Raw genomic sequence first — 13,452 nt, forward strand, 5'->3', positions numbered from 1 at the left:
GTTAATTTTTAATAGCGCTTTTTACTCACATGTGCTGGGACAAAGCAGTGGACGCAACACCGTTTTTCTGGCAGCAACCAAAAATTACGAAACTTTAAAAAGATAATTAAAACTGATTTTATTTGAGAATATCGATAATTTTTTACATGAAATTCAATTAAAAATGCTCCAAATCCTATTTCATAAAATATTAGTTTCTTTACTGATTTCTGGTGTTGAAAACGATGAATCGATTCGAAATATGCCCATCCCAAAGCAGAAGACGTGTTGGATTTGTTGTGAACGGTTTTGAAGTTGCGGTAGCTTACCTGTCATCGTAAGAGAACAGGAGATTTATCTGTCATTCCCAACGATTAAAAATGTCAACTTCTGGAGATTTTGGAAATCCTTTAAGAAAATTTAAACTTGTTTTCTTAGGTGAACAGAGTGGTGAGTTTCGATTATGTAGTTAAGCCTAAATTATATGTCTGTTGATTTCTTCATTTTGATCACTACGTTGCTCTACTATTTTTAAATAGGTCCTGTGTTTTTATGTATTGGATTTGTTTTCGTATTGAAAGAAAAACAAATATGCTAATTATTTGAATTTGTGAAAGTCTGTTTATTGTTATATAATCTAAGTAGAAAGCTGAAAGTAATTTTTGACATCTTGTTTTGACTTAGAAACCACCCTAGTAAAGGAAGCTACCTTCATAAAAGTTTCTAAACTAATTTATTGAGATTTTTATTTAATGAATCTATTTCTTGCTTTGCTACTTTTTATTTTGTCCCAGGAAACCATGGGTCAGTTCCTTAACATAGAGCTTTAGAAGTTCTCTCCTAATTTCTTCAACCTTTGAAGAGTAAACAATCTTTTGATAGTTTACTTTTCGAACAATCAAAGTCATAGTTTTTATTTTATAATACTTCTATTGTCAATATTTTCCATTTAATATTTTTATTAATTCTACAAAAAAGTACAGTAAAAAAAAGTTAAAATCTTGAAGGAAGAGTATTTATGAGTTATCGAAGTTTAGGGTAGCTACATTGTTGTGCTCAAAAAGCAGCAGTTGAATTCTGAATTTCTAAGTGGGTTTTTCCTATGATTTTATTATTTTGATGAAAAACTTACTATTAAAAACACAGAAGCAGCATTGGAAAGTGTTCTGTTTAGAAAATGAAGATTATGTTATTAAAACATTTTAATTCAGCATAAACTCGTTTGTTTATAACAAAAAAAATGATAGATTTTCAGCGCTTTTTTTTTAGATTAAAATACAAAACTATTTTATCTATTTGCAAACTATATTATATGAACATCTAAGAGCTAAGTCAGAACTGGCCCCTGGGCTAATTCTTCTATCCTAAATTGAGGATTAAATCTTTTTTTGTGTGTGTTCTTCATGCTTAATGTTACTTACTGTACAATATCTAAGTATGTTAAAATTCGTAGTGATCATGTTAAAATGAAGAAATTCATTTTAAGTAAATTCACTTAGAGGATGGTTTTATGGATTTGCTATTGATAATTTTTTTTGTAATTGTATGTCAAGTATTGGTATATTCAGACAGGTAGTATTTTCTACACAATCGTCAAGACCCCAGTTTTTTTTTTTTACATAAATGTAAAATATGAAGTGTCAATGAATTAAACTCCTTAAAGAAAAGCATGAATTAAATCCTTTGAGTTTGTCCTTTTTGGGATGTTTTTCTTTTTTTAGTTACACACGTGCCATTGCTCCTCCTGCTTACTTCAAAACTAAGAGTAAGGTAACTGCGCTTCAAGAGTACATTGCAATTCATATTCACGTAAGTTTAAAATCCTAAACTCGCCCTTTGTTTCCATTGGATCTAAAAACGGTGATATTTCTGTATTGTGATCTGTCGCGCCAATAGATTTTAAACTTGCAAATTTAAAAAAAAGAAATATGTAGATGTTTGCCTAGGGGTGGCTGCGAGTTATACCTTTCAAGTTAGTCCCTTTCTGTGATGTTTTTTATTTTATTTTTTAGTTTCTCTCGAACCACTGCCCGGAAGTTTCCAAAACTTGATTATTTTGCCGCAGATCAGGATACAGAAATCTCTCCTAAAAACCCTGCATTTCGATTCAAAAATTCCAATATTGCGATTTGTGGGGAGATTTCCGTATCCGATTTATGGATTTCTTTAATATGATGTTGTTGTTTTTTAAATACATATAAAAACTTTTTTGTATATAATAGATACTCTTTTTTATTAAGTATTTATATTTCACTGTCATTTGACTTTCATTCTATTCGAACTAACGTTTAGTTTGATTTTCAGTGGGTAAGACATCATTGATTACAAGATTTATGTATGATAGTTTTGACAACACATATCAGGTATTTTACATTACATTTTAAAGTTATATGTTATTTATTACTTATTGTATCACATGTCAGGAAGAGAAAAAGAGGTATTAAAATCATCATTAAAGTCTTTTTTTTCTTCTTCCTAATTGCTTTAGAGGTAACAGACGATTTTAATATAACCTTTGGTTTTATCAACATTAATAGTTAATTGGTCTGAGTTTTAACTATTAATTTCAGGCACCAAATTATTTTTACATTATTTTGGCTAGGATTCTACTAAAAGTATATATATATGTACTGCGAATGACCGAAATCAAGAAAATGTCTCCTTTCACTGGTGAATGTCAACAATCACATAGTCGCTGTGGTGAATGTCCGAAATGTTTGTTACGTCTGATTTGATATTAATTTATTCATTGATATTATATTTATTCAATATTTTAATATCTGCTGAGGATAGATTAGGAGAAACATCAGTGTTTGGAGTACCGGTTAAATGCATACTGGACAGTGGCATTTGACCTTATAAAACCATTGATGTAGGGCATACGGGGCAAATGTATACTGGGCAGTGGCACTAAACCTTTAAAACATTGACGTAGTTCATACCGGCCAAATGTATGCCAGGCACTGAACCTAGACCTAGTAAATATTTCGGACATTTACCAAAGCAACTGTGATTGTCAACAACTACTGCTACAACTATTTCTGAACACAAACTATATAAATGAATTGAATGGTTTACAATTGATCAGTTTTAAAAAAAAGTTTCAATTTAAAGATTTTTTGGACGTAGTTCATACTAGCCAAATGTATACCAGGCACTAGACCTAGTAAATATTTCGGACATTTACCAAAGCAACTATGTGATTGTCAACAACTACCGATTCTGGTCATTCACAGTAACATATATTTATAAAGATATTTCTGAACACAAACTATATAAAGGAATTGAATGGTTTACAATTGATCAGTTTTAAAAAAAGTTTCAATTTAAAGATTTTTTGGACGTAGTTCGTACCAGCCAAATGTATACCAGGCACTGGACCTAGACCTAGTAAATATTTCGGACATTTACCAAAGCAACTGTGATTGTCAACAACTACCGTTTCTGGTCATTCACGGTAACATATATTTATAAAGATATTTCTGAACACAAACTATATAAATGAATTGAATGGTTTACAATTGATCAGTTTTAAAAAAAGTTTCAATTTAAAGATTTTTTGGACGTAGTTCGTACCAGCCAAATGTATACCAGGCACTGGACCTAGACCTAGTAAATATTTCGGACATTTACCAAAGCAACTATGTGATTGTCAACAACTACCGATTCTGGTCATTCACAGTAACATATATTTATAAAGATATTTCTGAACACAAACTATATGAATGAATTGAATGGTTTACAATTGATCAGTTTTAAAAAAAGTTTCAATTTAAAGATTTTTTGGACGTAGTTCATAGTAGCAAATGTATACCAGGCACTGGACCTAGACCTAGTAAATATTTCGGACATTTACCAAAGCAACTATGTGATTGTCAACAACTACCGATTCTGGTCATTCACAGTAACATATATTTATAAAGATATTTCTGAACACAAACTATATTAATGAATTGAATGGTTTATAATTGATCAGTTTTAAAAAAGTTTCAATTTAAAGATTTTTTGGAATCTAAAAAATTTTACAGAAGTACAATTGAGTATATTATTTGTAGTACTTAAAATTACAGAAAAAAAAAACTTAATTATGGTTTTAAAACTAAAGCTTAAGTTTTATAAGGTTTTTCTTATGGTTTGCTGATTCATTTTTAAATTAGAATGATAACAACAGTATGATGGTCTTTAGAGAACCAGAAGTAATGGTAATATTTTTAAAGTTTAACTGTTATTATTAAAATATTATTATTGTTATTGTCCAGTAATATTGAAAGTCAAATAACTAATTTTGAATTGTTGAAAAGAATTTTTTACTAACAACAAGTAGGATTTTAAAAATTTGATTTTTTATGCTTCTCTCACATGTACAAATCTGTATATAAAGTTTTGTATCTAAGTCAAAATTTTGTAAAGGTAATTTTTTAAATAGAAATATTCTGGTTGGTAGGGCATTCGGCCCGTGTCCAAGAGATCGTGGGTTCGATCCCTGCCAGCCAAAGACTTCCCTTGCTGTAAATGGTGACTGATGAACATTAAATCTGTCGAGTCACAAAGTCTGCCATGTTCCCATAACAAATCATACCTCTGGGGGTACTGATCCAGGAGTTTCCTTGTCTCCTGGATTGGTTCAAAATTGCTAGGATACAGAGTTGAACATTAGTAGTCGTAAATACAAAAACTGGGTTGGCTGTTCAATACGAATATAAAATATAAAGATAAAATAAATTGTTAGTAGACATTTGAGATTTTTGGGAGAGGAAGGTTCATTTTTAATGTCTTTTTCAGGAATTATATATAAATTAAGTACAAAAAATATTTTTACTAATATGAATTGATTCTAAGATTATGAAATAATCTCAGAAACAACTTTTTTTGTTCTTTTCTCAATTGGTATAAAAAATACCTGCTTCTTGACGTTCACAGCAAAAGAGCTGTATCAAGAGTTGAAAGTCATTTCTATTTAAAGTTGTCGCATTTTAACACATAAGAGTCTGACATTAATTATATTTGGGAAACATTTATAAATGATTTTACTTTTAATACCATCAATTCTTGTTCCTGATTTGTTATTAAAATAGGTTGATACTAAAATTTTAGTATTGTTTTAATTTTTTATTTATTTTTTTACAGGCTACCATAGGTATTGATTTCTTATCAAAAACAATGTATCTAGAAGATAGAACCGTGAGTATTTTCAATTTGTTTCTTTGCATTCTTTCAATATTCTTTTGTTTCAAACTGAAGAATTTACTTATTGTTTTATTGACCCTTTAAATTTTCATTGCAGGTTACAAAAACAAGTTTATTTTGTTTTGTTTTTAAATAAAAATGAAATGAAAATAAATTTATTACTTTAAATGTAATATTGTCCAATGTACTCTTACTTGTGCAACATATACATTAAGCATTCATTTATGTTTAATATTAAGTTATTTAATAGGTCATGGTGAAATATTTTTATTGAATTCCAGCGAGATTTTTTAAAAAAAAGACCTCTGACTTGCAATTTTTTGCCAAAATTAAAATAAATAAATAAAACTTAAGAGCCTTTGCAATGTGAATTTTTTTTATTTTTTATTTGCTTCACGTTTAAAATCATTAAGATGTTTACCATTCTTTATTTTGCTGTGCTCTAAGTAATTTCTTATTTTAAGCTATCATTTTTTTTAAAAATGTTTTGTTAGGGTGACCTGGGGTAATTCCTGATCAAAAAATGCAAACATCTATTTTGTGAAAAAACTATTCAAGATAGAATATTAATATTTTCTGGAAGTTTGAGGCTATATGAGATGAGTCCAATGCTACCTTCTTTTGTTTGAAAATCTAATTAGAATTTAAAAGATTTGAAATTTTTAGTGATCAGGAATTACCCCGTCTCTTGATCAATTCTGGGGTAAATCCTGATCATTTCTGGGGTAATTACTGATCACCAGTTTTTATAGTAAATGGGCTGTTTAAAAATAACTATACAATGGTAATTAACAAATAAGACATTAAGATCAAACAAATAAACCAAAAAGATATGTTTAAGCAGCTAATAAAACTGTTTATTTAAAATCAGGAATAAAGATTAACACTTCAGCTCTGGCAGCAGCTCTCACACTGAAATTTTCATTTTCAATCATTAAAAGAAATTCACTATTTTTGCTTTCTAGAAGCTTAGTATCCTTTTTAAGCTTATAATTTCTCACCATATTTATATTAGGTTAATTTATCAACTTAAAAATTATTCTAGCAATGTACACACATAAATTTAAGACAGAAGCAAGGTAAGACAAGCTAGAAATGGTGCATATCAGAACACATTTTTCTTGTATACAGTTAAAAACAAATTTTGTGATTATAGTTAAAATATATTTTATAGTTGTTCCATTTTATAAATATGAACTGTTATTTAAGAAAAGACAATTGACTATTTATTAGCTATTTTTTATACTATTTATAAGAAGAAATGACAATGATCAGGAATTACCCCAGTGATCAATAATTACCCCATCTGTAAGGGGCAACATTTGATATAGTTTCGTATAATCAATTATAATGTTTACAGTAGATGTGAAATAATTAAGCAAAAGCCTACACTATTTTTATATCAAAGAAAAAGAAAGTAACTCAAAATATTTATTATTAAGAGAAGGAGGGGGATCTTTGCAGAAATGTGCACATTTTGAAACCCATCTTTGAAATGGAAAATACAGAAAGCATTTTAAAAGATACTTATTTTGTTAGATTAAAACTGTTATTAAGTAAATGTAGTTATACGTTAGTAAAGTGTACAAGCATTCTTGTCCATGTCTCAAACTTAAAAAAAATATTATTTTTTTAAAATAAAACTTAGGTGATCATTATTTACCCCAGAAACAGAGTGATCGTGAATTATCCCGGGTCACCCTATTTACTTTTCATATTTCTTCAATATTTTATTATTTACTTTAAATGTTTTATTACTACAATTCATGAATCTATTTTTAATCAAGACCAATTTGCAGTTCCAGGAGTGCCAGAAATTTTAAATTTTTCCCATAGTTTTTGTATTAATGAAATTTATAATGGACTGTACCTGTTCTCTTTAACACTAAACATACCAACACTTAATGTAAACCTATTTCTACCGTAGCCGGTCAAATGACCAGACTTTATGTTTCTTCATTGAATGTTTGAAATATGGATGTTAGGAAATAAATAAGCTGAAAATAACTTTATTATAATTAAACAAAATTGTATATTGCCAACTTTTATGTATTACAAACACAAAAAATAAGAATTTTTAATTCATAGCTCAACACATTTTTTACATATACAGGGTGTTTTCATTGTACATTTTCTGCAAACATAGTTCTTCTAATTATTATTATTTCTATAATTCTTATAATTAATGTTATATCTTCTAAGAACTTGTGCTCTCCTGATTGTTTCAGCATTTTTCTGGGTAAAAACTAACAGGTTGTTTAAAATGAAGTAAAGCTATCAATGTAAAATCTAAGGTACTTACCAAAACATTTAGCTTTTGTTACTTTTTCTTACTCAAAAATGCCAATCTGAAATTTTAGGTACTTGCTCAAAATTTGAATTCACAGTTATTCTGATTGAACTAACTATGCAACACTGCTTGCAGAAATGTGTAACTAGTTGAATGCAATACGTTGAGCACACATTACATTGTAATTTCTTATCCGATAACCTTATAATAATTAATAATAATTGTTCTCCCGTTCAAATGACCGGTTGTTATAGAAATAGGTATACGACAAGTTTTATTTGAAGCAAACAAAAGTTTAAAAAAATAAAAAAAAATAATTCAATATTGTAGTCGTGCAAAAACGATAAGATGATAAGCACATTTTCGATGCAAAAGTTCTTTAACGGTCATTTGACCGGTTATGGTATGTTTATTGTTAAGAAATTCTCCCTTACCATAATATATGCATTTCTGTTTCATTCATTTTAAAGTTTATAATTCTTCATAATTTTTTTTTAATATTTTTAGAATCATGAAATACATTTCTTAAACATAGCATTTATGAAATCACATTGCTGTCTTAGTTCTGAAAAATTTTTGTTCTCTTTTCCTCTGTTTGTGAAAATTTTGTTCACTAAATAGTGAACAAAATGCAAAAACGATAAGATGATAAGCACATTTTCGATGCAAAAGTTCTTAAACGGTCATTTGACCGGTTATGGTATGGTTAGTGTTAAGAAATTCTCCCTTACCATAATATATGCATTTCTGTTTCATTCATTTTAAAGTTTATAATTCTTCATAATTTTTTTTTTTTTATATTTTTAGAATCATGAAATATATTTCTTAAACATAGCATTTCTGAAATCACATTACTGTCTTAGTTCTGAAAATTTTTTGTTCTCTTTTCCTCCGTGTTTGGGAAAATTTTGTTCACTAAATAGTGAACAAATTGAAATAAATCTTCAGATAATTTTATGTTCTGTTTTTTGTCAACTAGTTAATTAGTGAAATACATTATTTTAAATTAATTTAAAGGTCCCTTACCATAATATATGCATTTCTGTTTCATTCATTTTAAAGTTTATAATTCTTCATAACTTTTTTTTAATATTTTTAGAATCATGAAATACATTTCTTAAACATAGCATTTCTGAAATCACATTACTGTCTTAGTTCTGAAAAATTTTTGTTCTCTTTTCCTCCGTGTTTGGGAAAATTTTGTTCACTAAATAGTGAACAAATTGAAATAAATCTTCAGATAATTTTATGTTCTGTTTTTTGTCAACTAGTTAATTAGTGAAATACATTATTTTAAATTAATTTAAAGGTCCCTTACCATAATATATGCATTTCTGTTTCATTCATTTTAAAGTTTATAATTCTTCATAACTTTTTTTTAATATTTTTAGAATCATGAAATACATTTCTTAAACATAGCATTTCTGAAATCACATTACTGTCTTAGTTCTGAAAAATTTTTGTTCTCTTTTCCTCCGTGTTTGGGAAAATTTTGTTCACTAAATAGTGAACAAATTGAAATAAATCTTGAGATAATTTTATGTTCTGTTTTTTGTCAACTAGTTAATTAGTGAAATACATTATTTTAAATTAATTTAAAGGTCCCTTACCATAATATATGCATTTCTGTTTCATTCATTTTAAAGTTTATAATTCTTCATAACTTTTTTTTAATATTTTTAGAATCATGAAATACATTTCTTAAACATAGCATTTCTGAAATCACATTACTGTCTTAGTTCTGAAAAATTTTTGTTCTCTTTTCCTCCGTGTTTGGGAAAATTTTGTTCACTAAATAGTGAACAAATTGAAATAAATCTTGAGATAATTTTATGTTCTGTTTTTTGTCAACTAGTTAATTGGTGAAATACATTATTTTAAATTAATGTAAAGGTTTATTTAGTTTCTTTAATGTATATTTCACTTCATCTTGTAAGTAAAAAGAAAAATCTGTGAGGAAAGTAAATTAAAATGTTATTAAGTATGTTATTAAAATGTTATTATGATAAATTAAGGGAATGAATTCTTTTTTTACAATGATTTCCCAAAAAGTTTATTTTTACCTATGTTAACATTTTTATAGTTGTTAATATTTTTTATGAATGTAAAATAGTGGCAAGTAAAAATAAATAGCCTAGCTAGTGCCTTTGGTAATAAAGTTTGATACCCTGCTTTATGGTATACTTAAAGGGTTCAGAATTTTTTTGAGTGAAGGGCCACATGCACAGCAGATTTACCAATGAAGGGCCACATGACAAAGTATTTAGACAGACATATTGACAGCAATTGTTATATAAATATCATTGTTCTAGTCACTAAATTCTTCTTTTCAGTTAACTTTGTTATATCTTTGTAAATAATTAAACAATTTTAAATGTTTAAAGTTAGAAGCTGCAAAACTAATTACTTAAGGAGTAAAACAGAATCAATTTATTAGGAAAAAAAATTCGATCAATTGAAATAATTAAACTATGGGAAGATGCATTTTTTTTTAAAGATCATGTTATATAATACAGAAGTCCATTTAAACATGAATTTTAACAGTAAAAAATTATTCATAGAATTAAATTTAAAAAAAAAAAATAAATAAATAAATATTCTAGTTTTTAAAATAAAAAGTTAGAAACTTTAATTTAAAGAAAGTTTATAGGGTTAAAAATGATTAAAATTAAATCTATTAAAATTAAAAATGATGAAAAAAGAAAAAAAGCGATCGAAGAACTACATTGATTGAGACTGGGTGCATAAAAAATTATTTAATTTTAATTTTTCAAAAAAATAATAATTTTTTAAAAAATTTTTTGTTTAGATTGGTGCCGAGGGCTGCACATCGAAGGTTGGTGGGCCGCAGTTGTTTGCTCCCCTAGTATACTTCATAACTTGGTGTTGTATTTATACTTAGAGAAAAATCTAATATGTGTTAAGAGTTTGAGTATTTGAACTGCTAGTAAAGGTCTTTAGTCCTTAGAAAAGTGTATCTGCATTTTGCAATCACAGAAATCCAAAAAGCATTGCATCTTGATTGCAACTGCATTTAAATTACTCAAAAAAATTAATCTGCACTACATAAAATAAGCAATATTGATTAAAATGTGAATCCAATTCAAGCTCTACACTTATAATACATTTTTTTAAAAAAAAAATTTTCTACAAGTTTGGCTTATTTTATCTACTCAAAATATAATTTAAAAATGAGAAGTTTCTCTTCATCAGATTTTGAATTTTCATCATCATTAACAATTCTTTTGTACATTGAAATTAAATTTATTCCTCCTTAGAATTACAATATAGTTTAAAATTTTACTGTGTTCTGAGAAAATTAAAATTGTCAATTCAAAAACCTTAAGCTGGTTATTGATGATTTTAATAATGGATAAAATCGAAATGGATCTTTCGAAAGCCACTTGTGTAACAATATTGTAATTGTCTAATCAGCCTTAAAAATGATGCAGATTTTTATTAAATATTTAACAATTGAATTTCCTTTGAATAACAGGTTAGATTGCAATTGTGGGACACAGCTGGACAGGAAAGGTTTCGTAGCTTAATCCCCAGTTATATCCGTGATTCAACTGTGGCTGTTGTAGTCTATGACATCACAAGTAAGACTCTACTTAATTATTATTTATTTTTTAAATGCTCATCAAAATAAATCACATCTGCCTTTCTTCAAATTCTTCAAAAGTAAATATGTTCTACAAAAGTATGAAATTTTTCTCTACTATTATTATAATTTTTTTTTAAATTTTGAATTTTTTTGCTATGTTTTTGAAGATTGGAAAAAAAGGACATATGATTAAATTCAAATTAAATCAGAATATATGTATAGTATTTTTATTGATAATTTAGTTTTTTTTTATTTCTTCTTTTAGTTGTTGAAAAGTTGCTCTTTCATTTTATAGTTATATTTGGATAATTTGATAATTGGTATAAGATTATTGGTATTGGATTTAATAATAATTTGATAATTGATAAAGAAACTTTTTTTTTTTTTTTGCTTGTCTGTTGATAAAAAGCGTAATTTTTTAGTTACTTATTCTATAAGACTTTTAATTTAATAAGTATGGATTAATTTTAATCATATATGGATTCTTTATATATTTGTGGAATTTCTGTTAGGATAGTTTGATAATTGGTGTTAAAAATATGTTTTTTTTTTCAATTATTATCTTTTCAATTATTATTATATTTTAAACTTATCACTCAATTAAGTTTTGCAATCTTATTGTTCCTTATCTTTACCATAATTAATTTTTAATCTCTTCAAGTATTTTATGTTTTAATTGTTTATTGCTTTTTTTGTTTTAAAGATGTTCTTACGAGGATTTATATATATATATATATATATATATATATATATATATATATATATATATATATATATATATATATATATATATATATATATATTGCCTAGTAAATTTAGTTTGTCTTATTTCAATTTCAGTCACATTTTTTGTAAATCTACCTGGAAAAAATCTCTTCCTTTTTTAGTATGAATTAATTTTGAGATTAATGTATAGCTTGCACAGTTGGCATGCTTTTGACAGAATGGATTAATCCACAGTTAAAACCAGGGCCTAAACTGTTCTGTCCAAAACCCCTTTGTCTTAAACTGTCCAAAACCCTATTTTTCAAATTATGTCACAATTTAAAAAAATATTGCGAGAAATGAAAGATTAATTTTTGAACAAGAAACAGAATAAAGAAATGTATTTTATTTTTTTAAAAAGTTTATTATTATTTTTAATATTGCATTATTTATCCTTATGCAAAAGCATAATTTATCTGTATTAAAGCATATTTATTCATATTCTAGAGATAAGGTATTCACTTTTGTTCAATGAATTGTGGAGCTTCAAAAGTTATAAATCTTTTCCTATTATATTATTTTCCTTTATTAAGTTAAAGCAAATTGTACAAAAAGTATCAAATATTTATTAATGTATGTAATTGAATTGTTATTTGTGCAATGGTTACACAAATAGAATTTTTACCTTTTACCGAAGTTTAAGGTTTTGAACACTTTAAGACAGTTTTAGTCGGTTTAGGATAGTATAACTAATAACCCATGTGTCCTGTCCAAAACCCTAACCTGATTTTGAGGAATTCACAATTTCTAATTTATGAATATTATAATTTATGATTTTATCATTGCAAAAACTGTTATGTGTATTTCATTTTTTTTTAATAAGAAATCAACTTAGTTTTGAGAAGTATTAATTTATTCAAGGCTGATGTATAAATTAAACCTTTCCAAAAGTAAAATTTCAATGTCTCCAATAATAGCAAATGTTCAATTTTAATACTTGTGTAACGGTCAATCCCTAATTTGTTTTATTTCAATTTAAGTGTTGAGAAAAAAATCTAATAAATCATAAAATATGCCATTTTAGATGCTAATTCATTCCATCAGACATCAAAATGGGTTGAAGACGTCAGAACGGAAAGAGGCTGTGATGTAATAATTATGTTAGTTGGCAATAAAACAGATTTAGCTGACAAAAGGTATAAACTTTTAATTATATAAAACATTTGTTATTTGAATTCAGCTTTGCTAGAAAATTTATTTCAATTATTATTATTTTTTTTTTTTAACTATTTATTAACTGTTAATGCATTTATTATTATTTAGTAGACTTTCTATATTACTGTGTTTGAAACATTTTGTAAATAAATTATTTTTCTTCTGACTGCAATCTTAATTTAAAGTATTCTGCTTATAAACAGATTTTTTAGCATTCTCTTTTTCCATTCTTTTCAATTTTGTTGATAATTTGCCCTTTTCTTAATTGATCTTAAAAATTTGCAAAGAGTATTTAATGATATTATTGGAAAATAATAATGTTAGTGATTCTGCTAGACTTAAGAAAGACTTAAGGTCTTTGGGACCCAGGACTTCTAAATCTCTTGATCCATCTTTGCTGAAAGCATGTTCCAATACATTTAAAGTTATAGTACATGTTTTACTTTAGATATTTAGTGCAATTTCTATT

General features: G+C 26.6%; 1 protein-coding gene across 2 annotated transcripts in view; it reads left to right on the forward strand.

The window, feature by feature from the left end:
• Positions 1–27: 27 nt before the first annotated feature.
• Rab6 (RAS oncogene family member Rab6) overlaps positions 28–13,452 on the forward strand; it is a 37,832-nt gene continuing 24,407 nt past the window's right edge. The window contains exons 1-5 of one of the 2 annotated variants that reach the window (XM_043043418.3): positions 28–429; positions 2,284–2,342; positions 5,107–5,160; positions 10,953–11,058; positions 12,853–12,964. In XM_043043418.3, the coding sequence (XP_042899352.1) occupies positions 360–429; positions 2,284–2,342; positions 5,107–5,160; positions 10,953–11,058; positions 12,853–12,964 (401 nt within the window). In that variant the 5' untranslated portion in view covers positions 28–359. The remainder of the gene's footprint in view (positions 430–2,283; positions 2,343–5,106; positions 5,161–10,952; positions 11,059–12,852; positions 12,965–13,452) is intronic. The other variant, XM_043043417.3, reaches the window with a different exon arrangement.

The sequence above is a fragment of the Parasteatoda tepidariorum genome, chromosome 9 (genome assembly GCF_982258835.1).
Source record: "Parasteatoda tepidariorum strain Cologne lab strain chromosome 9, Ptep-v5.0, whole genome shotgun sequence".
Classification (NCBI taxonomy): Eukaryota; Metazoa; Arthropoda; class Arachnida; order Araneae; family Theridiidae; genus Parasteatoda; species Parasteatoda tepidariorum.